The sequence below is a fragment of the Marmota monax genome, unplaced genomic scaffold (assembly GCF_021218885.2).
Source record: "Marmota monax isolate L192 unplaced genomic scaffold, Marmota_monax_Labrador192_F-V1.1 WCK01_AAM20220418_F8-fsc00263, whole genome shotgun sequence".
NCBI classification, from domain to species: domain Eukaryota; kingdom Metazoa; phylum Chordata; class Mammalia; order Rodentia; family Sciuridae; genus Marmota; species Marmota monax.
In genome coordinates, this window is record NW_026693408.1 from 1533894 (window position 1) to 1558552 (window position 24659).

Sequence of the window (24659 nt, forward strand, 5' to 3'; positions counted from 1 at the left end):
TCAGGGGGTTCCTAGAGAGCTGCCTTATTCCCTAACAAGGGCAGTGACTTCAGTGACCTCTCACATGGCTCTTTCTCCTAAAGGTCTACCACCTCAACAGGGCTGTACTATGCATCAGGTCTCCCAAACATGAACCACTGGGGGCTACAACCTCATTCATACCATAGCACCTACATGTCCATGCATTGCCTCTACACATGCAGGTCCAGGGTGGCCAAGGACATAGACCCACAGGAACTGGGCAGGGTCTAAGTGGTCTTGCCTAGCTCCTAATTTCCAGGTTAGGGACCAATGAACCCAGCCAAGAAGGGGGCCACTGTGTGACCTTTTTCAACCTCCTGGTCCCTGTTTTTAGTGGCCATCAGTGACTTGGAGTCTGCCCCAGTCAGCTTTCACAGATGTGAAGTCAGATGTGCCAGGACAGATGGCTCACTCCCTGTCTTAGTCATCTTGGACTATAAAAATACCATAGACTCAGGGAATTAAACAACAGAAAACTATTCCTCACAGTTCTGGACGTTGGGAAGTCCAAGGTCAGTCAGAGTTTCAACATGGTCCACTTTCTGGTTTGCAGGTTTCCATTTTCCCATATGTTCACATGATAGTGAGAGAGCATCTCTATCTCTTTTTATAAGGACACTAGTCCCATTTATGAGGGCCATGACTTAATTATGTCTCAAGGGCTCTACCTCTCTACACCATCACACTGGGGTTCAGGACTTCAGCACATGAATTTGGGCTGGGGTCAGGGCTAGCACAAGCATTCAGTTCATTGTGATCCCTTACCTGATACCTCTTCCTTGCTTGTCAGCCCAAGTGCTGTCATGGTGGTGGGAGATGAAGCTGGAGGAGGAAGTAGAGGTCATCCCTACAGCGCCTTTGAATCACAGTCAGAACACTAATTTCATCTATCATAGTGGGAAACCAGCAAAAGGTTTAGAAGGAGGTACAGAGGTGGATTTACCATGAAGCTTATGATGCTTAAGCTTTGGGGCCCCTCACTTGCATGAGCTCCTTCCAAAGCCCTTGGAGGGGCCTAGCAATGTACTCCCCTGGTCATATGTTTTTGTGAATTTTGAAAAAGTAAGATATTTTCACCAGCATCAATGGAGATCACTTCTCTTTTCACTTCTATTTCCCCTTGATACACTTCTTCCGTTGGCTGGCATTAGAGTGACCAAGAGCATTTTGCAGTTTGAGCTACAGAGAAATTAGATTTGGGTTCTAATTATTCATTCATTTATTTACATGATTCTCAGTTTCTTACATTAATAATTAAATTATTATGTCCACCCAGTTGTAAGAGTAATTTCCAGAAATACTCTGACTACCACTCTGCCAGGTTATCCAAGGTCAAAGCAGACCATGTGCTGGGTTTAGCTCGTTTTCCTCAAATTGTTTTGAGAAAAAGATGCCTCAGCTGTATCTGAGGTCAGCACTTGTATGTTTATGATAAGTCATTTTCTTTAGGGGCTTGTCTTTTAGATGGAGTACCTTAAAGAAATCCAGTATGCATATTTCTTTAGAGAGGCTACAGCTTCACAAGATAATCTGTTGCTTAAAAGATGTCATAGCCTCACAACATATGTGTGACAAAATAATAATAATAATAATAATAAGCTCTAAGATAAATGCGCAAAGACCAGAGAGAAACCTGGATGAAAACGAGGTGCCAAGATGTTGACAAAGCCTTAAAACACCTCTTGAGTTGCAATTTTAAGAGTTATCTTGGAGTGCTTCAACAAAATAAGGGAGAAATTACAGACTTCTGGTTTGCATGTGTGTATGTAAAATGACCTTCTTTTACCATTTTCAAATTATTTATTAAAAGAAAGAAAGTTCACATAAAAACAGGTAAAGAGAAAGAAACCAATAGAAATAACTCTGACTTCAAAATGTTAATTGTTAACAATAACAAAAAGGTTTCATAGCAAACCCCAGTCCGTCCGTCAGTCATTAGGAGGTAGAGATCCAGATCAGAGAGGTAGCAGGCAGGATCTTGGAGTGTTTGACAGTCCAATTAATGAAGAGAAGTGAATATGATGAGGACACTGGAAAAACATTTAAACTTCTTTCTAATTTGACATGAAATGCCGACAACATCAAAGACAGAATGAAGCTCAGAATATTGCACCGACAGCAACACTTACTGAGCGTTGCTAATCCAAAGAGTTCTGACTGAGAGAACTCTGTCCTCTGAAATCCACATCAAGGAAACCAGACAGCAGTTTCTACGGATCTGATTATCCTCAGTGTTCAGGTGACATCATCAATGATTTCTATAAATTATCAATAGTAAAAAGAAAGAAACTACTTCCCCAACATGCTAGAGCAAGTGTTGGCAAACCGGTTGTTTCATGTATGTCATGAAAACCAGTTCCGTTGCTGCCTGTTTTTTTTTTCCCACTAATACCTTTAATAAGATGCAATTAACATATAAATCCACTCATTTAAAGTGTGCAATTCAATGATTTTCAGGATCTTCACAGGGTTGTAAAATCCTCACACCAGTCAAATTTTAGAATATTTTTGTCACTCCAAAAAGAAGCCCCTTACTCATCAGCAATCACACCAACCCATCCTGCTCCTGCCACAGTCCTTGATAGCCGCTGATATCTACTTTCTGTCTTAGTAGATTTTTTTCTATTTGTATATTTTATATAAGTAGAATTATACAGCATGCAACCTTTTGTGACTCTTCACTTACTCTTCATCCATGTTGTAGCATGTATCGGTATTTCATTCCTTGTAACTGAGTAATAATATATTGTGCAGATATATTATTATTAGTTCTATTCATCCAATTATTAGTGGATGGACATTTGGGTTGTTTCCACTTGCTGTCTATTATGAGAAATAGTGCATGAGCATTCATATACAAATCATTGCATGCATGTCATTTTTCTTGGATATGCATCTAGAAGTGGAATCATTGATCTTGTGATATCTAAATATAGATATCTCTATATTTAGCATTTTTAGAAAGAGTCAGACTATTTCCCAGAGGGGCTGCACACTTTTACATTCCTAGCAGCAATGTATGAAGGCTCCAATTTCTCTACCTCCTCCCCAGAGCTTGCTGTTGCTTTATTATTACCACCCTGGTGAGTGCGAAGTATTACCTCATTGGCATTTTGATTTTCATTTCCCTCACTTCCTGTGATGTTGAGCATCTTTCCAGGTGCTTAATGGCAATTTATTTATCTCTTTTTCCTTTTTTGATAAATAGCTGTTCAGATCCTTTGCTTATGTTTAAATTATCTTTTTTATTATTGAGTTCTAAGAGGCTTTGAAAATATATTTTGGACTTATACCCAAGAATTTTTGTCAGACTTATCAGATATATTGTTTGCAAATATTTTCTCCCATGCTGTGGGTTCTTTTTAAATTCATGATAACATCACTTGATACACAAAAGTTTTTCATTTTTATTAAGTCCTGTCTACCTTCTTTTATCATTTGTGCTTTTGGTGTGTTATCTAACAAACAAATCATTACTGTTGGGGCCAAGAAAATTGACTTACTTTGTTTTATTCTAAGAGTTTGAGTGCTTACATTTAAGACTGTGGTCCATTTTGAGGTGAGTTTTGTGTGAGGTGTGAGGAAGGGTCCAACTTTGTCCTTTTGCAAGTAAATCTCTGGTTTTCCCAACACCATTTGCTGAAGAGACAATTCTTTTTCCATTGAATTATTTTGGTCGACTTGTGAAAAATCAATTGACCAAATGTAAAAATTGATTTCTGGACTCTGTTCTATTTCATTGATATGTTTGTCTGCCCTTAAGCTAGGGCTGCACTGTCTTGATTACTCTAGTTTTGAAATGGGAAATGATGATGAGTCTTTCCACTTTGTTCTTTTTTTCAATATTTTTGATTCTTCTAGGTTCCTTGACTTCCTATATTAATTTTAGGAAAAGTTTCCCAACCTCTGTAAAATTCTAGCTGAGATTTTGACAGAAATTACATTTAATCTGTAAATCAATGTGAGAATGTTACCATATTAACAATCAGATGCATGAACATGAGATCAGTTTCCTTAGACCTTTGATTTTTTTCAATAATGTTTTGTAATTTTAATAGATATTTTGCATTTCCTTTGTTTAATTTATTCCTAAGGGTTTTTTCCTTCTTTCTGATGTTATTATAAATGGAATTGTTCACTTAATTTCTTTTTTAGGTCATTCATGGCCAAATATAGAAATAAAACTGATTTATTTTAGAAATGTAATTGATTTTTATTATTGATCTTGCCATCCTGAAATCTTGCTGAATTTGTTTGTTAACCTTGATAGTTTTTTAGGGGATTTGGGGGGAATTTTCTACACAAAAGATCATGTCATGTGCAAATAAAGATAGTTTTTCTTCTTTCTTTTCATTATGGATGTTTTTTATTTCTCTTTCTTGCCTGATTGTCCTGGCTAGAACTTCCAGTGCAATGTTGAATATAAGTGGCACAAGCAGACATCCTTGCTTTGGCATAGGGTGCTAGGGTCGGCCCCCTGAAGTTCATGTTGATGCTTGATTCTCAAAACTGCTAAGAGATGAGGCCGTTAGGAGGTGATCAGGCCATGAGGGCTCCTCCCTCATAGATGGAATAAGGGCTGGAAGGAACTAAGTAACCCCTTTTTTGCTTTTCTATCCCTTCCACTCCGTGAGGAAGTGGCATTTCTCCCCACTGGAGGAGAAAGCAACAAGGTGCCATATTGGAAGTCCTCACCAGTGCCTTGATCTTGGGCTCCGTCAGGAACTGTGAGAAATAAATTTCTATTTGCAAATTACCCAGTCTGTGGTATTTTGTTATAGCAGCATGAACTGACTAAGACATGGGGGAAAGTATTCATCTTTCACCTTAAGAATAATATTTGCTGTAAGTATTTCATAGATTTCCATGATCTATATTGAGATGTTCTTTCATGAAAGGATGCAGCAATTTGCCGAAGAATTTTTTGAGTTTTAAGATGATCATCTGGTTTTGTCTTTTTCTGTCAGTATGGTGTATTACATTGATTTTCAGATGTTATACTTTATTTCTAGGCTAAATCACACTTGATTGTGGTGTATAATCCTTTCAATATGCTCTTAGATTCAGTTTGCTATTATTTCCTTAAGGATTTTTACATCTATATTCATAAGTGATGTGGGTCTATAGCATCTTGTAATGTTTTCTATTCTTGTGATATCTTTGTCCAATTTTAGCATCAGGGTAATAGAGACTTCAAGGAATGAATTGGGATTCTTATCTTCTGTTTTTGGGAACAGTTTTTAAAGGAGTTGCATTTATTTTCTTTAAATGTTTGGTAGAGTTTATTGATGACATCGTCTAGGCCTAAACTTTCATTTGAGGGAAGTTATAAAATCATTCATTTAAATTTTTCTCTTGTTATACATCTATTTCAATTTTGTATACTTTATTAAGTCTGCTTTGGCAGTTTGTACCTTTCTAGAAATTTGTCCATATCTAGCACTCCTTGGTTTTTTTTTTTTTTTTTGGTGGGGGGTGTTGAATTATTCTCTGATGTAACTCACTTTCTTCCTACAGAATGCCTGTTCGTATTTTTTTATATCTAGGTACACTAGCAGTTAATTCTTTCAATTTTTGTTGTCTGGGAATATATTCTATCTTCATTTTTGAGAGATAGCTTTTACTGGATATAAAATTCTTGGTTAACACTACCACCTCTGGCCTCTGTTATTGCTGATTAAGAAATCATTAATTCTCCAGAATGTTTTTGGTACATGGTGAGTCATTTTTCTTTTGTTATATTCAATATTTTCTCTCTGTCTTTATCTATATTTGACAATTTTGAATATATCAAATGTCTGAGTGTGGATCTCTTTGTGTTTACCTTACTTGGAGTTCTTTAAATTCTTAGGTGTGTAGGTTAATGTTTTTCATTAAATTTTAGAAGTTTTCACCCATTACTTTTTTGACTACTTCCTGCTCTTACCTGTGTCCTCTCCATCTGGTACTTCTACTGTGGATATTTCAATGTGCTTACATGTCTCCCATGTTTCCCAAAGATTTTGTTCATTTTTCTTTGTACTTTTTCCTTATATGAAAATTGTATGAATTTCTTTGATCTATAGTCAAGTTCACTGGTTGTGTCTTCTGTTAGCTCAAACCTACCATTGAGCCCTCAAGTGAATTTACTGCTTGAGTTCCTATACTATTCAACTTCAGAATTTAGTTCTTTTGTAATTCTTTCTTTTTAATAATATTCTCTTATTCGGTGAGACATCATCCTCATACTCTCCTCTAGTTCTTTAGATACAGTTTTCTTTTATTCTTTAAATATATTTATAATAGCTGCTTTAAGATCATGTGTGCTAAGTCCAACATCTGGGCTTCCTCAAAGGCAGGTTCTGTCACATCTCCTGTGTAAGGGTTACACTTTCCTTTTTCTTTTCCTGTCTCAGAATTTTTGTTGAAAACAGGTCTTTTTAGATAATACATTGAAAAAATTATGGATATTGATGACCCAGTTCTTGTTGCTGTTGTTTGTTTATTTGTTTTACTGACTTGACTGGGCTATTTATTTCCCTTGCAGTGTGCAGCTACTGATAATCACTCCTTGGACGTCACAATCGTGGGCATATTCGTAGCCACTCTAAGCCCCATTCTTCCCCCCACAATGGTATTAGCCAGGCTCTATTTGACTGTCTGTGTCCCTGATCTCTTCATTAAGCTTCTGGTTATTTTGTCTTTATCGATATTACACACAACTATTAACCTTCACCAACTGCTAACTGACTGATGCACTGTTTTGTTTTTGTTCTGTGATGCTAGGGATTGAACCAGGGCCCCCCAGCATTCTAGACAAGTGCTTTACCACTGTGCTATCTCCTAGCACCTAGTGTGCTGTTTTTGATAATGCCCTGGGATATAACTTGCTCTGCAGTCTGATTCAATAAAATTCTGGACCTTTCACAAGGACAGAGTAACACTAATATTTGGAGACTACTCAGACCTCAGAAGGACCCTTAGCTGTCTTTGACTCTGATTATTTCTGTTAAACTTCTAGTTGGTTTTATCATTTATTTGGATTATTGCTTCTAGAATCATGGAACTATTGCCCTGCTCTTAAATGCTCAGTCAAGTTCTCTATTATTTTTGACAATGCCCTTAGGCATGAAGTTCTTAATGCTTATTTCAGATGAAGTTAGTTCCTGTGGGGAGAGCTATGGAGCTCTCTCTTCCACCTCTTCCTCTGGCCAGACCATTGTACCAATGTACCCTAATAGGGGTAGGGACCCTTGGCCTCCTTCTCTCAGAGTGACATTCCAGACCTAGAAACAGACACTAGATGGGAATGGTGCACCCTAATCTTCTTAGCTTACCACATTCAGTATGGAATCTCTGCCTTATAAACAGGTAGGGAAAGGAGACATTAGATGCAGTATTCTTAGCCTACTATAACTGGGACAGAACTTCTACCCAAAGAGTAGGGGCTGAATGTGGGAAGAGAGCCCCAATCATCTTGGCTGCAACACAGAGTTGAGAGGGATGGGAGATGCCAGTGGATTGCCTCTCAGACATAGCCATGGACTAGGGCCGTGGAAACCCCATCTTCTTGATAGGAAAACTTAGGTCACACTGAGGTAGTAAGGAACACAAGCGAGTTGTGGCTCGGATACCAAGTTTTAGTAGACTTTCTTGAATAAATATTTTTCCATTTGTTGTATTGACCTCGGAACAATTTCCAGAGACTTTAAATTGTTTTTGTTTTGTATTTAGTAATTTTCACCAATTAAATGGTTGTTTTACTGGGTGGAGCATTCACCAACCTTCTTACACCTCCTTTCCAGATGCTTCCATTTGCTTCCTGTGTTGTAAATTAAGTTTTATTGGAACACAGCCATGTTCATTCATCAATATGTTGTCCTCAACTGCTTTCAGGCTCCAATGGCAGAGTTTAATAAGTAGCTGCAGGAGAAATCACATAGCTTGAAAAGCTCAAAATCGTCACTATCTGGAACTTTGCAGAAAGTTTGCTGAGGAATGACCACCACATTCTCTATTATCTATATGGAAAACAATATCACAGAATTGTTGTCATAATGAAGAGAGGTTTAAAGAATGCACTCGGAATCGCAAGAAAAGTTGTCAGTTTTTAAAAATCATTGTTCTCTGTTTCAGGTTGTTTGTAGTAATTGTGTTTAAAAATTTTTAGATTGTGGGATTCTAAATCAACGATCTACTGTATACCTGATTTGGTATTTACAATTTTACAACCTTCTTAAAGTGGGCTCCCTAAATTGTATAAGCTTTCTCCCCCTTAGAAGACTGAGATCTGGGCTGGGATTGTGGCTCAGTGGTAGAACGCTAGCCTCACACGTGAGAGACCCTGGGTTCAATCCTCAGCACCACATACAAACAAAGATGTTGTGTCCCCCGAAAACTAAAATAAATATTAAAAATTCAAAAAAAAATTAAAAAAAAAACTTAAAAAAAGGAAGACTGAGATCCATGTGATTTAGATTTAAGTTGTGGAATTGTTTCCTATATGCCAGTGTTATGCTTTGATTTTTTTTCCCCTTAAATCTTATTTGTGTCTAGAATCATTGGTTTGATATGCTTGTTGTATGTTCACATAGACACACAGAAGGCATCTATCCTGGGGACATAGTGTGGAGCATAGTGTGGCTAAGAGGAAGAGTGGGCTTGACGTGGCACTGGAGGATGGTGGAAGACCAGGGCAGCAGGCAGGGAGTGCACTGGGGGCACCCAGCACCACTCTGTGCATCTTATTGCCACCCTTGGAGTGAGGCCTATCTTCTTGGAATGTCAGAAATTTTAGAGGTTAGTAGGGTCAGATCCCCTGAGCCTCCAGGGGCAGGCCCTGGGAAGACGTTATAGAGTGAGGAGAGTGGGGGTATCTGAACTGCTTTGGTGTGAGTCGTGGGCCAAGGGAGCAGCTTTCTGTCTTTCAGCATTGCTTTAAAGGACATTGCATCTGGCTGACACCTGACATCCTCAAACGGGACGGCAACTGGGGTGCCTGGACTCCATTCGGCTCCTGCTCTCGTACCTGTGGCACCGGTGTAAGGTTCAGGACTCGCCAGTGTGACAACCCACAGTGAGTTGGCCACAACATTCCCCCCGCCTTCCTGAGTGTCAGCTGAGGACTATGAAACCCCTCTATAGCCAGCTCTATTCTACAGGGCTCGGATGGCTGCCATCTGCCAGTTCTGGAGGGAATGCAAGAGCAAGCTCTCCTGGCCCCTCCTCCCATTACCTGGGAGGGAGCTGAGACTCAGAGGAGAGCTCATACCCCTTCTCCACCTGGGCCTGAAAACCTGGTTTCCTGACCTGCTGGACTAGAGCCACACACCTCCTGACCTATAATCCACTCTGAACACAGGCTTCCTCTGTCTTTTGTGACATGGAGGAGAGAAGATGGGATAGAGATGGGGAGAGATAAAAGGTCTCCACAGAGGGGAGCTCTTTCAGCCCTTCAGAATGCTAGGAATCTGGGCAGGGGCTTCCTTAGCTGAGCAACTATTTGAAATCAGGGGAGAGGCAGGGTCAAGACTTGTCATCCATACCCCGGTACCCAGGGGAAGGACAGCCTTCAGAGGCTGCCTGGTGCAAGCCAGATTCCCCACCATCAACCATGCTCCCCTTCTCCCTTCCTCATCCCCTATGCTGTCCTGGGACCGCTCATTCCCTCCCACCCCACCCTGCAAATACTTTTCTGATCCACACTCAGGGCTCACAATCACCTTCTATTCAGTTCCTTCCTCCTCTGAATTATTGTTTCCCCTCCTCATCTGAATTCTTTGCCTCTCAGTGAAGTATCCTCAGGGAGGGAGAGGGAAAGAGAGGGAGGGAGAGGGAGGGAGGGCTGTGGGTGCACAGTCAATAACTGCACCAGGGCCTAGCATGTAGGGAGTCTTCCACAAACATTCGCAATACTCAGATCTTCCACACGACCAGCAAGGGAGCCTTACCCTGCTAGGACCTGAGTCTGCTTGGACACACAATATGGCTTTTGTCTTTCTTCTTTTGATCTGTCCAGTGTTTCAATGATTTTGATTTACCTGAAAATATTGAAAATCTGGAATTTCACGTAAAAACATAAACAGATCTCCAACTTCTGAATTGGGCCAGATACAATCTAGTGATAGGTTTTGGGGCACATCCAGACCATCTGGGCTCTGGCCTCTGCTGAATTTCCCACGTTCTCTGCTACACTGTCTCTGGCCAGCCCCTGAACTAGCCTCCAGGGAACCAGAGGGGGTCAGCACTCAACAGCTGTTGGGTGGAGGATGTGGTCAAGTCTATCAGCCAAGTAGGGGCAGAGGAAGGACCTATGCTCTAGGGTCCGGTAGGGGTACAACCATTATTTTAAAAAGACCTGTGTTTGTCTGTCTCAGCAGTGCATGGAATGCTCCCCTCCTCCCCTTCTGACCACCCTCCTGCCCAAGAGCTCCGAATGGCATCCAGGCTAAGAGCAGAGGCAGGCCCCTCCTTCCATCCCCCTGGGGACTTTCACACTTGCCTCAGAAAGAGATTTAGATTTAAGCTGGGAGTTAGAACCACCAGAGAGACAGTTGGTGGGTTGGTCCTCTTCTTTGTGAAATGAGAAAGTTACAGAAGGGCAGCCCAAATTCCCTAAGGTGGAGAAAAAGCAGCCATGACAAAGTGTCCATCATGTGCCACACATTTGTTAAGAACTTAAGCATGTGGGATTCTCCTATTTCAGAATTACTCTGGGATTTCCCCACTGCATGTCAGGCACAGCCCTGTGAGCCAAGAGCCCAGCTGTAAAAAACAATCAATCAATTCTTGTCATCTCGGGGCCTGTGGTCCGATGGGGAAGGCAAACTCTAAACACTCCATCACAACTCCATGTTCGTTTTCAATCCCAGGCCTCCCCCTGCCCCATACTGCTTGTGTGGGGTGGGGGTGGGGCACAGGGAAGTTGCTGTCTTCCCAAGGGAACTCCAGAAGAAGGGACATCACCAGGCTCCTTCTTGATTCTCTGAGGCCTGGTTAGCTGGGAATTGCCTGGTCCTACGGCTTGGACATGGCAGAGCCAGGTCCCTTCACAAAGCAGAGCTGTACCTCTAATACCTGAAGCTCAAGGATCTTCCTAAAAATCCCACCCAAGGGCCAGCCTCTTTCTGTTGGCACCAAGCAGCTGGACTTATGCTTTCTCCTCCAGCCCAGCCAATGGGGGACGTACCTGCTCTGGCCTAGCCTATGACTTCCAGCTCTGCGGCACCCAAGACTGCCCTGACTCCCTGGCTGACTTCCGGGAGGAGCAGTGCCGACAGTGGGACCTGTACTTTGAGCACGGAGACGGCCAGCACCATTGGCTGCCCCACGAACACCGGGATGGTGAGCCCTTCACAGGAGGATGGCAGTAAGGGTCAGCACACAGGCCCTAGGGAGGGCAGGCAGGGCCTTGCATTGTCCTGTGCCTCTGATAATGTATGGGGCAAGAGTGTGGTGGTGATACTTAGACTGGCAGCAAAGCCCACCCCCGACTGGCTCTGCTGTCAGGTGCCCCGTCCTGGGGTGGGTCTCAGGCTTGGTGTCTGGACTGCAGTCTCAGAGGAGCCAGAATACTGGGCATGGCCAAGAATGCTAAGGAGAGCCCGAGGACCTGGCACCTCCGAGCAGGCTGGGCTCCTGCAGTTGCCATCTGGTGGATGAGGATGGAGTGGCAGGATTAGAAAGGTTAAGGGATGGGGGTGGGGGGCTGACCTTACCAAGCAACTGGCCTCTGACCTTCTCTGAGCCCCTGCTATGTGTCCCACCTGTGTCTGAGGGAGGCTGAGGGAGGGCAATGAAGCTAGTGTCCCTCTCTCAGAAGGAGGCACTCTGGTGACCTAGAGTTTTATTTACTCTGAATAAATGCTGAGCAGAGAAGGTGCCAGGGATCCCTAGTTGAATCCAAAAGAGGCTGCTCCCGTTTGGGCCCTCAGGGAAGGTTGACTGAAGGAGGCTTTTTAGATGGAAACTCAGTAAGCAGCCTTTTGCTGCACAGTAAGAAGTCTCTGGGTGGGACCTTTGGTGTGTGAGATCTAAGTTATACCAACAGCCCAACTGGCTCCATTTGGGGAAAAAGCTCTTTCTAAGTCCAGTTGAACCAGGGTCAAAGGCTCAGAAGACATAAAGATAGGAAGCAAGTTGCCATCACCTGACCCTTTCCCTCTGTGTCCACCTTGGAGACTGTGGAGGGGCAGATGAACCTCCTAAGGACAGCTCCATGGGAGTTTCTTCTTGCACTGTCCCTTCTCTTGCACTGACTCCTTGCTGCTTCCCTTTCAGCCAAGGAGAGATGTAACCTCTACTGTGAGTCCAAGGAGACTGGGGAGGTGGTGTCCATGAAACGCATGGTGCACGACGGGACACGCTGCTCCTACAAGGACGCCTTCAGCCTCTGTGTGCGTGGGGACTGCAAGGTGAGTGCCATGAAGCCGGCCAGTGCTGGCCACAGCTCAGGGTCTCAACTTCCTGGGTACCAGCTTCCACTTCTTGAGAAGATTAATAAAATGTAGGAAACAGTGCTGCAGGCCAATGTTTTTCCCTTTTCTTCTATTGGGGGGGGGTCTCAGCCTTGAGTATGTCAGGCATTTATCTGGGGAGCTTGGAGATGCCACCCAAGAGTCAAAGGTGGTGGCCTGGGAGCCTGAATTTTTATGAGCTTCCAGGAGATTTCAATGTACAAAATCCATAGTTGACCCTTTGTGAATCATACCCCACTCCTGCTGTCCATGGGGCACTGGACAGCCTGTCCTTGGATCAGGATACCCACCATAGGTCTCACTGGTTTGGTGCTTGGCAGAAATAGTTGTTTCTTGGCATATGATAACCCATTGTGTGTTGAAAAATGTTATGGTCAAAAATGCGTTGGATCTATCTGAACATCAGCACTTGCAACACAGGACACTGTGGAATATCAGCTATTTCTACTTATGGTCATGTGACTGACTGGAAGCTGCAACTTGCTGCCAACTGTCCAACATCCTGAGAAAGTGATATATCCTCATTTAGCCCAGGAAAAGATCAAAATTCAAAATGGGAAGTACAGGTCCTAATGAATACATACAGCTTTCACACCATTGTAAAGCTGAAAAAAATCAGTCAAACCATCGTAAATTGGGGACCATCTGTACATCCTTGGCTTCTATCCTACGCTATCATAAAAAACAACCATGGGTAACCTCAGCATGTGGCGGTGACATGAGCACAGACTTGACCTGCCAGACATTTCTGGAAAGACCTGGAAACTTCTGCTGGAGTTCAAGTAGACAGGACTGATCAGGGTTGTCACAGAGGCTGGCTCTTTTCTTTCCTTCCTGAGAAATGGCAGCATCCTCAGGTGTTGTCTGGCAGGGAGGCTGACAGGTTCTGCAGGCAGCCCCAGAGCAGGGCTGGAGGAACAAAGAAGTGGGCACAGGGCATCTGGCAGCGTGCTCAAGGGCTGCTTTCCATTCGTATGGTTTCAGAGGGCCCACAGGTGGCAGGACCAGGAGGAAGGAGGCTGGTTGCACAAGAGAATTGCAGGGATGCTGAGCCACACAGCCGGCTCAGGGATAGTGAAACCAAACACTCAAGAGACTAACACAAGCTGGTTCTCCTTTGTACGCACAAGGCTTTAATTTATGGAAGATCTGAATGACAAAATGGAGAGGCCAGTGCCACTGAGAGAATTTATTACTTATATTTTCCTAGAGAAGGGCATGGCATGCTACCTAAGGCCACCCGTGGAAGTAGCAAATTTGGTCAGGAGGCAGAAGCAAAGTCAGGGGACTTTCTTGGGAAAAGGCAAAGCAAAGCAAACAGCTTAGGGTTGGTTTCCTTGAATAATTCCCAAAAGGCTGGGAGCTATAGGTCTGGTCTCTCGTTGTTTGGTACCTGACTGGAGGATGACCTAGACCAGAGGAAATTTTGGCTTACTGTGAGAGAGTCAGATAAAGGGGGTAATTGGGGTGGAGACTTGGATATTTGTTGGTTTGCATATGAAAAATGTATTCCCAGCTAAGCCTTTTGGTTTATCCAGGGATTGGCTGGTGTCCATCCAGGAAGATTGTTAAGATGTTAAACATCATAAGATACAGCAAAAAAAAAACGTAAAAGTAAACATAATTAATGCAGACAATCACTAGTAGTAGAAATAGCTTTAAATAGCAACTGTGAATAAGATTGCTAACTTAATTGGGAGAGGTCAGAGCACCAATCAGTATCTTATTGGGCATGGCTGTAACTTCACTCCTAATAGGTATAGTTAAAGAAGAATAGATTAAATATCTTATTTATTAATGATTATTTAGACAGATAAAAGCAGGTTGCTAGAGACAGAAAGGAAATGGGAAGTAATGAGGTGAAATGTATCAGTCTGGACAATACATGTGGATGTGAAATTCTCTTTTAGAAGAATCTAACAGAAAAATACACACACATAATATCCAAGTGGATGCTGTCAATCAGAGAATATCAAAATACAATGAATGACTCAGGAAGATTACAAGCAAAGATATTGCAGAAGAACAAAGTCGTGCAACGTGGGCTGGGGTTGTTGCTCAGTGGGAGAGCACTTGCCTAGCATAGGTGAAGCACTGAGTTCGATCTTCAGCACCACATTAAAAAAATACATAAGACATAAAGTTTAAATTTAAAAAAAAAAAAAGATGTGCACACACATAACACATACACACAGAGCAGAGAATTGAAAGAGACCTGAGCATTACATGAGGCCAAGAGGGTCATTTGATTTTAAGCAGGGCACAATCCACTGCTTTGATAAAGTAATAACATGCCATCAAACATGTCATCTAAAAACAGTTATCAGCTTAGGTCTTGGAACTTTAGAAAATGAACAAGTAAATATTATTTACTGATTTATTGATCATATTAAATCATAACTTACATAATGCAGAAGTAGAAAAGTTGAATATAATATATAAATTTTAATAAAAGAATGTGTATAATAGAACATATTTTATATTTGTTTTAAAAATATTTCTTCACTGCATGTAAAAGGGAGAAATTGAAATAAGCTTGCCTGTTTGCTGACTCTAGTAACCCACTGTTAAGATTGCATGACAGGAAGGGAGACTATCCTTACCTCATTAGCTATGCACCCCACCCTTTGCCATGGTACCCCACCATCACTGTCAACTGCTTGAATTGAAGCAGAACCTAAGCTGTCAGCCTCTTCTGATCATTGGTGACAGCGAGCAGCAGCCATGCAGAGCTTATCAGGAGTACGTGGCCAGCCCTGACCTGAGCTATCGTCTGCCCCATTATCCTCTTTAGAATCTAAATGAGATCCCAGGCTAATAGAAGGAGCCAAGCTTCATGGATTTCTCTATGTGATTAAAGTATTAGTATCATGGCACCCCTTAGTTCAGATACAGAACATTGGAGAGTGTCTCTTGATTATCAGGTACTCGCCAAAGATAATTGTTTCACTAGCCAGAGCAGTTCTTGCCTGGGCGTTGATGGATGAGTTGGGCCACCTGAGATGAACCAAACCAGCCTCTTCAAACTAGCATGTCTTCATCTGTTTTCTGTTGCAATAACAAAATAGTAGAGGCTGGATAATGTATAAAGGAAAAGGGTTTATTTAGTTCACAGTTTTAGAGGATGGAAATCCAAGATGAAGCAGTCCTATTGGCAAAAATTTGGACTCTGAGAGACTCCCCTGGGCTGGGTCACAACATTAAGAGAAGCATAAAGAAAAACCACCAAGGGCAAAAGACAGCAACCACATGAAGTGACCTGACTTTACAATCGGCTCTCAGGAGAACTAACTCAGTCTGCAAGACCAGCATATTCCCTTCCAAGAGCAACGCCCCCATGGCTTGACTACCTTCCACTAGACCCCACCTCTTAAAGGAACCACAGCCTTAATACTGTCACACTGGGGACCAAGCTTCTTGCCCAGGACTTTCTGGGGAAAACACTCAAACTACATCCAAACCATAGAATGGCAGTTGTCCAGACACCAGAATTCCTCTAGGTGGCAGGCAAGGTTCTGACTTTAATTAGACATCTTGATTTCACAAATAAGATGAAAAAAAAAATGTGTCTTAGAATTGAGGGGAAATGCTGACAAATCACTTTCTTAAAGTTCTTCTGGATGAAGCAGTTCTTTTACTCCATTTTCCTTTTGCTCGCCTTTTGACACTCAGAACAAAATCTCAGAGCAGCTGTTTTGAAACACAGCATGTGGCTTTGTTTTTGTCACTGTCTGGATAGCCTCTTCTTTTCCAACCAGTTCAATTTATATTTAGCATGTTTGGCTTAAACAAGCTCCAAAAATGAAAGCCCCTTTATAGAAAGAGCCCATGAATCAACAGAGAGCTCTTAAATTAGAGTTGATATCCAGGGCTAAATAAATCCTGTCTCTAAATAAAATATAAAAGGGGCTGGGGATGTTGCTCAGTGGTTAAGCACTCCTGGGTTCAATCCCCAGCACCTGCCCCCCGCCAAAAAAAGCAGTGCTTTTTTCAGTCCCCATTTATTACCTCCCTTTGGTAAAAATTGTTTTCTCAGGAACCATTTAAATAAACATGAGTATGTTCCTCTTTATTGTTTTGCACTCTGCTCACTTCAAAAAAAATGAGTCAGAAGCTTACAAAATACGGATGATTAAATTACAGATTCCTCTCCTCAAGGAGTTATCCCACTCCTCCAAAGGATTTAAAATCCACATACTACAGTGACATGGCCACATCAATGCTTACAGCAGCTCAATTCACAATAGCCAAGCTATGGAACCAACACATCTGCCCTTCCACAGATGAATAGACAGAGAAAATGTGTATACATACACAATGTAATGTATTAGTCATAAAGAATGACATTATGGCATTTGCCTGTGAATGGGTGGATCTGGAGCCTATCGTGCTAAGTGGCTTATTTCAAGCCGGTCCCAAAAAACAAAATTCAGATGTCTTCTCTGATATGTGGATGCTAACTCACAATGGGGTAGGGGGTAGGATAGAAGTTCATTGGATTACACAAAGGGAGAAAGGAGGGGGATAGGAATAGGAAAGACAGTAGAATAAGTATGACATAACCTTCCTATGTACATATATGAATACACCACAGTGAATATCACTGTCATGCACATCCACAAGACTTGGGTCCTAATTTGAATAAGATATATTTCATGCTTGTATAATTATATCAAAATGGACTCTATTGTCATATATAACTAAAAAGAACCGATAAAATAAATAAATAGAAAAATACAGATGGATAAAAACAAAGATCATGAATTTCTATCTGCACATTCAAAAATGCTTTGTGAATCTCGGCTCTGTAGTCCTTTCATGGTCTTGAGCCCCTGCCCTCGAAGTTTCTTGTAAGACAAAAGTCAGAAATTAAAGAGCAGCTGGGGAGTAGCTCAGTGGTAGAACACTTGGCTAGCAAGGCCCTGGGTTTGATCCCCAGCACTGTAAAGAGAGAGGGTGGGGGGAGGAAGGAAGGAAAAGAGAAAAGCAAGGAGGGGAAAGGGTTGAGAAATCAAGAGCAAAGGGAAAAGAAGTAAGCGTCTCCAGAGGCAGAGGTAGAAGTTCTCTCCAATAGGCATCTGTGGTCCAGGAATGGCGTGCTGCCAGGGCTACAGCAATAAAAGAACCTGAATATTGTTATTGTCTCTGTCAGGAGGCCCTGGGCAAAGGAACAGCCCCACTCTGTGCAGAATAATTTATTTCCTGGAGTGATAGTGTGGAAAGGATTCATTGAGAGAATGAAGGCAAAAGTGTCCCCACCAACTCTTGCCACCCCTTCCCAGACACTTGAAGACAGACTGAAGAGGGCATTTCATTCCTCCTGAACTGAGGAAAGGCAGGACATCCAGGCCACAGCTTTGGGTGGCATCCCCCGAGGGGCTTCTTCTGGGAGATGAGCTGCAGGGATACTCTGGAGAAAGGGCAGCATAGAGGGGCCAAGGTGAGGCCTTCCATCTGTGGCCACAAGGATGGAAGCACTCACTGGAGGCCAGTTGTGCTGGGCTGTGGGACAGAATTCTGCTGGTCCCACCTTCCACATGCAGGAACTGAGGCACAGCATGGGCAAGGAGTTCACCCACAGCCACACAGGGTCTGTCTTGCTCTAAAGCGTGACTTTGGGAACTGCTAAGAAGGGATGCACAGAACATGGGCAATGGGAGGGCTCAGGCATCAGAGGCCTGGCAGGTACAGGGTCAGGGTCAGGCCAGGGCCCATATATGGAGGGGGTATCTGAAGTGTTCTCTGCCTTCCTCTTCCCCTGCAGAAGGTGGGCTGTGATGGGGTGATTGGCTCCAGCAAGCAAGAGGACAAGTGTGGCGTGTGTGGAGGTGACAACACTCACTGCAAAGTGGTCAAGGGTACTTTTACACGCTCACCCAAAAAGCAAGGTGAGTGAGCTCCACCCTCCGCCCCTGAGGCTGATTGTCTACAGCACCTCTGAGTACCAGTGGGGCTCTGTCACTTTGGGGCTCTATCTGGCATTACCCCAGGGATGGATTCCCACCTGAGTTTTCTGTAGGGGAGGAAGGCTGGGAGGGTATTTGGGATTTGAAGATCAGCAGAAAGTCTGAGGCCCTGGACTCTGGCCTGGACCAGACCCAGTAGTTTTCCAGTTGGCCCCTCTCTGGGTGGGGGCCCAAGCCCAGGAAATACAGAGCCACAGAAGAGTCCATGATGGAGCTGCCTTCAAGGGTGATGCCTCTTCCTTTCTCATGTGGTATTGTATTCCCACGCCCACAGGTTACATCAAGATGTTTGAGATCCCTCCCGGGGCCAGACACCTACTCATCCAAGAGGCAGACAGCACTGAGCACCATCTGGGTGAGTCTCAGAGCCCGGATGACTTGGCGTCTCCAAGACCTGGCTTTTCTGGAAGGGTTGTTGCCATGGCTGAGACACCTGGCTTCTGTGAGGTGGGCAACCCTGGCTGGCAGGTGTGACTGCAGCCCCAATCCACCAGTTCCTGGTGCAGCCCACCTGGAAGCCTTTCCTGGGCTCCTCTCCCTATGGAGAGGCCAGAGTTTGGGACCAGAGGGCTTCCCCTGGCAGCAGCTGTGGAGGGTACGGCAGTGTATATCCAAGACACCAGAGAACACCAAAGTCAGCTATAAATGGGATCATGCAGTGTATTTACATCCATTCAATTCATTTTTTTTTTTTTGTTACTGGGAGTTGAGGCCTTGCACATGTTAACCATACACTGAGCTATATCTTTAGGGCTTTTCTTTTAAATTTAAGAGTTTTTACCTAAAAATAGGGATTTCTAGCATATCTTGAAATTTCGGATGATCTCCCAACCCTGGGTCTCTTCCCTCATGGCAGCCCCAGCCTGCAAGATGGTGCTCTCGCACCATCTCCCAAGATGCCCAGGACCCTCTCAGGGGTTCACCCATCTGTACCCATCACCTCCCCAGGACTTCCTGGGCCCTACCTCCTGGGGTATCATGGGACCAAAGGCAGCAGGGTTTCCAGGACCACTGAGGGGCCCTGGACAAGTCCATTCTCCAATCTGGGTCCCACCTTCATCCCTGTCCCCTGGAGGCATCCACACTGCCACAGTCAGGCACCCCACTGATACATGACAAACCTGCCACTCTCTTTTAACACTCATTTTTCTTTCTAATTTATCTTAAGAGGAAACTTTAAGTCACTATCCTAAATGCAAAACCAGTACAGTTTGCCTTAAACAGACGGTAAACATTAAGGTCATTTCCTAAACGAAAGACACTTTTGTCCCAGCAGTTTCTTACTGATCTCTGAGGCTGAGACCCACTATCTCTTTGTAAAGGGGAGCAGATGATAGAAGATAAAGACCCACCCGCCCCACATTGAGGCTTTCTTAGCAATGTGGGCAGAATTAAAGGGGACTTGCATAGGAAGTTCTTTTCTCACTGGTGCCCTGTCTGAAGTCCCTCCAAAACCCCTCAGCACCCTCCCCAATGACTACCTTTTACACTGAAGGAAGTGTGAGGCTTTCTTACCAGCCAAGTTTATCCTAGAGTGGTCTGTGGATGGCCTGTGGTCTGAGTAGCCCATCCCAGTTGGACCAGGCCTCTTGGGGAATGCTGGGAGCTGGTGAGACCTTGACGGGACCTCAGTTAACTGATGGTGTGGGGGAAGGGGGGATGCTGCTTTTCCAGCTGGACGTATGCTCACTGCCATGGCAGGAAACCACCACAGCCTCCACCCATACCTACATCCTCATGTTCAGCAGATACCTCACCCGGTAGAGATGTCTCTCTGCCAGCCTGCCTTTGAGGCCTCTGTGTTAGTTAGTCTCATATCACTATAACAAAATACCTGAGGCAACTAACTTATAAAGATAAAAGGTTTATTTAGCTCCAGGTTTGGGAGGTTCAAAGGCATGACACATGCATTGATTCTGTTCTAGTGAGTGGTAGATAGCAGCATATCATAGTGGGAGTGCATGTAGGAGCAAAAAGCATCTTGATTTGGAGCAGAGCGGGTGGGGCAGCCAGAATCCCATAATTCCTTTCAAAGGCATGACCCAACGATCTGAGGACCTTTCATAGCCCCCGTCTCCCAATAATGCCATGTTGGGGACCAAGCCTGGGAGACATTCAACATCCAAACTCTAGCAGCCTCTTAGTGCTATGGAGTGCTCTGATAGGTTGCAGGAGGTGACTTTGACAGCTGCAGAACCCCTTCCAATGGGAACCCATGAGCCTTTAGTCAGGGCAGATCCAGAAAGGGTGCTGGGCTGGTCAAAAGAATTCATGTGGAGGGAAACCCATTCATCATTGTCCCCAAGGGCAGGGTATGGCTCCCAAAGCAATTTGGGCTGTCCGTGGCACAGAGAGATCAGGGACCCTGCTCCCCAGAACCCACCTCCCCCACAAAGCAGCATGGTGGGCCTGGGCCCCACCTGACGTGACCATGGTGGGTTGGGGGGCTCCCTTTTGCCATTCTCAGCCGTCAAGAATGTGGAAACCGGCAAGTTCATCTTAAATGAAGAGAATCACCTGGACCCCAATTCCAGATCCTTCATTGCCATGGGCGTGGAGTGGGAGTACAGGGATGAGGATGGCAGGGAGACGCTGCAGACCATGGGCCCCCTCCACGGGACCATCGCTGTGCTGGTGAGTTGAGGCACAACAGGGTCCGCTGCCTCCTGCTGCCCAGGCAGGGTGCAGTGTTCCCTAGGGGAAGGTGGTGAAGGGGCCTTGGGAGCCCCGAGCCTCCCTGCATCCTTCAGGCCACACTCTGAACAGCCCGTGTGGCCCTCCAGGGCAGCTCCGAGTCTCTGAATCAGAGCCAGAAATAGACATGGGGCCAAGACTCAGGGCTCTGAACCCCAGGTCAGTGCCTTCTAAACAACTCTCCCCTCTAGGGATTTTGGTTTCTCTGGCAGAATGACATTCACAGCTATCATCCATTGTGCTCATTCATGCCCACTGTCACATTAAAACCCTGCAACACCCTGAGAAGTGACAGTTGGAACTAGACCCGAGTCACATTGGACTTTGTCTTCAAGCAGGACTGGATCCCAGATACCTTGGGTCCAGGACCACGGACTGCTCCTATTATGGGGAGTCCTGAGGGGGATGGATTCTTGAATCATTTTTAGTTTTAATTCATTGCATAAGTGATACATTTTATTTTTCAAAAAATTCCAACAGTACAGATAAGCTTCCAGGGCTGTTGCTCACACCTCCCCTAAGAAGCATGCTGGGGGTGGGTCTAATCACCCAGCCCCCAGAGCTCCACACAAGGCTATGCACCTGTGGAGCAGGTGTCACCATGGGCCAGGTGTGCTTTATTCCACTGTACCACTCTGCTCACTTTGTCTGCAGCAACTTGACACTAATAGGAAATGCCTGTGGTGACCGATCTAGGTTGGTGTATATACAGTGGGTCCTCAGTAGTCACAGTTTCTGTATTTGCAAATTCACCTGCTCACTAAAATTTACTTGAGATTCCCAAATGGACCTTCACAGAGTGGTGAAAAATTTGAGTTGCCTGCATGCTTATTCCCAGATGGGGTGAAACTACTCCATGCTGTGTTCTTGTTTTAGCTCTCAGATTGTAAACAAGTCTCTTTTCTTTTTTTTTTTTTTTTTGCAATCTATTATTGTCACATCTTTTGCATTTTTGTGCTTTTGGAAGGATGAGTTTGCTGTTTAAAATGGCTCTGAGCCTACTGTTGAAGTGCTGTCTACTGTCTGTAAGCTCAGAAGGGTATAATGGAGAAAAGATGTGTGTTAGAGGAGCTCCATCTGGGCCTGAGTTACAGTGCTCCTGGCTTTGAGGTCGATGTTAACGAATCAACAATATATATTGTTGTTTTTAACATAAACAAACATAAAACAAGTTTATGTATTGATTTGTTGATAAAAACGTTATGACCAGGGCTCACAGGATCCTAACCCTGTGCATCTAGGTGGGCTTTGACTTATGGTGGAGTCGCATCCCCATAAACCCAACCTAAGTTGAAAATATCATAATATAAGAATACATCAGCCTAACCTATGATCTGTCCTGGCTCAGCAACACAGTACACTATACGGTGTCAGTTGTTCATCATGGGGCTGCAGGAGCTGTGGCTCATTCCCACCCACCATCATGAAAGAGGATGGGACCATATCCTTAGCTCACAAAAAGATCCAAATTAAAAATTCAAAATATGGTTTCTCCTGAATGTGTATCACTTTTGCATCATCATCATCAAGTCGGAAAGCCATAAGTTGGGATGTCTGTATTCTCTGTGGGGTGATGGCTCCATATTTGTGAATTCAGTGTTCACGGAGACTTGCTAGAACATAACTCCTGTGAATAACTGGAATCCACTGTAAATCTGCCTTGGACTCATGTTCCTCAACTGGCTCCTGAGGAAGGGTGAACAAAGGGACAGACACATTCATGGCCATTTTGGGGTGGGCACAGGTTATCCCAGAGGGAGATGCCCGGATCTCACTGACATACAAATACATGATCCATGAAGACTCACTCAACGTTGATGACAACAATGTCCTTGAAGATGACTCCGTGAGCCATGAGTGGGCCCTGAAGAAGTGGTCTCCCTGCTCCAAGCCCTGTGGCGGAGGTGAGGGATTTCTTATTAGGGCTTCTGGGATGAATGATAAGAGAGTGGCCATAAAGAGGTGAGGAATAATCCCTGGGCTGGGGCTCAGCATGAGCAGAAACAGAGGTCCTAGAGGATGTTGGGCTGGGGTGGAGAGAGGCTTCTGGGTGAGGGGCTTCCTGAACCAACAGTGAGTGGCCTGCTGACTGCTGGGCCTGGGGCAGTGAGTTTGGCATGTGCTAGGTATGAGAAGACTATTCCCAGAGACTGGGAGGCCATGGCAGTGACCTTTGCCTATCCCAGCCTGGAAGGGGTCCTTGGGTGTCCAGGAAGGAGGTGCTCGAGGCATCAGACCAAATTAGCCAGAAGGGCCTGGGGGTTCGGTTTCAGTGCAGAAGGGATGGGACTGGCCTGGTAAGAAGTTGACCTGTGGGTGGTCCGAATGGATCACACTGTAGCATCAATAGGGCAGGGCACAGATGAGCTGGGACAGTGCAGAGACACCCCTAGGAGGTCCCTCCCTCCCTCTCTCTATTCATTCAGAAAAGCCTCTCTGATTCCTGGAGCAGGGTTAGCTGCAGAAGAGTCCTACCTGTCCCTTGATGTCAAGTCGTCCACAGTTGGGTGGGACATTGGACACACAGACGGACAAAAGCCCTGCTCTGTCCAGAGTTGAGGACTGGGTGAACTATGAGACAGGACTGAGATGCCATGGGGTCCCACATCCAAAGGACAAGTTCGCCAAGGATCAGGGGGACCTCATCCTGGATGGATGGTGCCGCAGCCTTCTGTCGTACCCCATCTCCACACTCCCCCTGGATTCCACCAGCATGTCCTGCTGATTCTCCACTCTATAGCTCTTGGACCCTTCTACTGTTCCTTCTTCCCAACCATCCCCTAGTCCTGGCACCATCCTTATACTGGCCCTTGAGGATCCATTTTAGGTCCCAGGTTGACCTCTTAAAGGGTAAATCAGATCATGTTCCTTCCAGGTGTCATAACAGCCATCTCTGTTCTTGAGGATTGAATATCAAAATTCTCCTTATGGCTTCTGAGGTCATGACAGTTTGCTGACCTTTCCCTCTACTTTGGTGTCTCTCTCCTTGCTCCTTAGGCTAGCCTTGGATGTAGTACTAGTCAGTTTTCTGTTACTGTATCAAAATACCCAAGATAGTCAACTTATAAAGATAAAAGGTTTGTTTTAGCTCAGTTTTGGAGATTTCAGTACATAGTCACTTGGGCCTCTGGTGAGGCTGTACATTATAGCAGTAACACATGGTGGAGGATGCTGCTTACCATATGGTGGCCTGGAAGCAAAAGAGAGATAGGAAGAGACTGGATTCCCACTCTCCCTTTCAAGGGCCTGCCCCCCACCCCCCGCAACTTAACTTCCTTCCAAGGCCCCACTACTTCCCAATAGCACTACAGGCTGGGGATCAAATCTTTAATACCTGGAACTATGGGGAACTCCCAAACCATAGCAGGTGCTTTTCCTGGACGCACGATCCTCCCCTCCGGGCCTCTGCACAGGTTTCTCACCTTCCCCTCCACCACCTTTCCATAAATCAGGGCTTTCTGAGTCACCTGCAGACTCCCCAGTTAGGTTAGGCGGCTGGTTGTTGTTGTGTTCTCTCACATAC

General features: G+C 44.5%; 1 protein-coding gene across 1 annotated transcript in view; it reads left to right on the forward strand.

The window, feature by feature from the left end:
• Adamts2 (ADAM metallopeptidase with thrombospondin type 1 motif 2) overlaps positions 1-24659 on the forward strand; it is a 261665-nt gene that overhangs the window by 219355 nt on the left and 17651 nt on the right. Inside the window, exons 11-17 of the mRNA XM_046457097.2 lie at positions 8931-9076; positions 11168-11343; positions 12280-12413; positions 18241-18364; positions 18717-18797; positions 20910-21076; positions 22881-23040. Coding sequence (XP_046313053.1) covers positions 8931-9076; positions 11168-11343; positions 12280-12413; positions 18241-18364; positions 18717-18797; positions 20910-21076; positions 22881-23040 — 988 coding nt within the window. The remainder of the gene's footprint in view (positions 1-8930; positions 9077-11167; positions 11344-12279; positions 12414-18240; positions 18365-18716; positions 18798-20909; positions 21077-22880; positions 23041-24659) is intronic.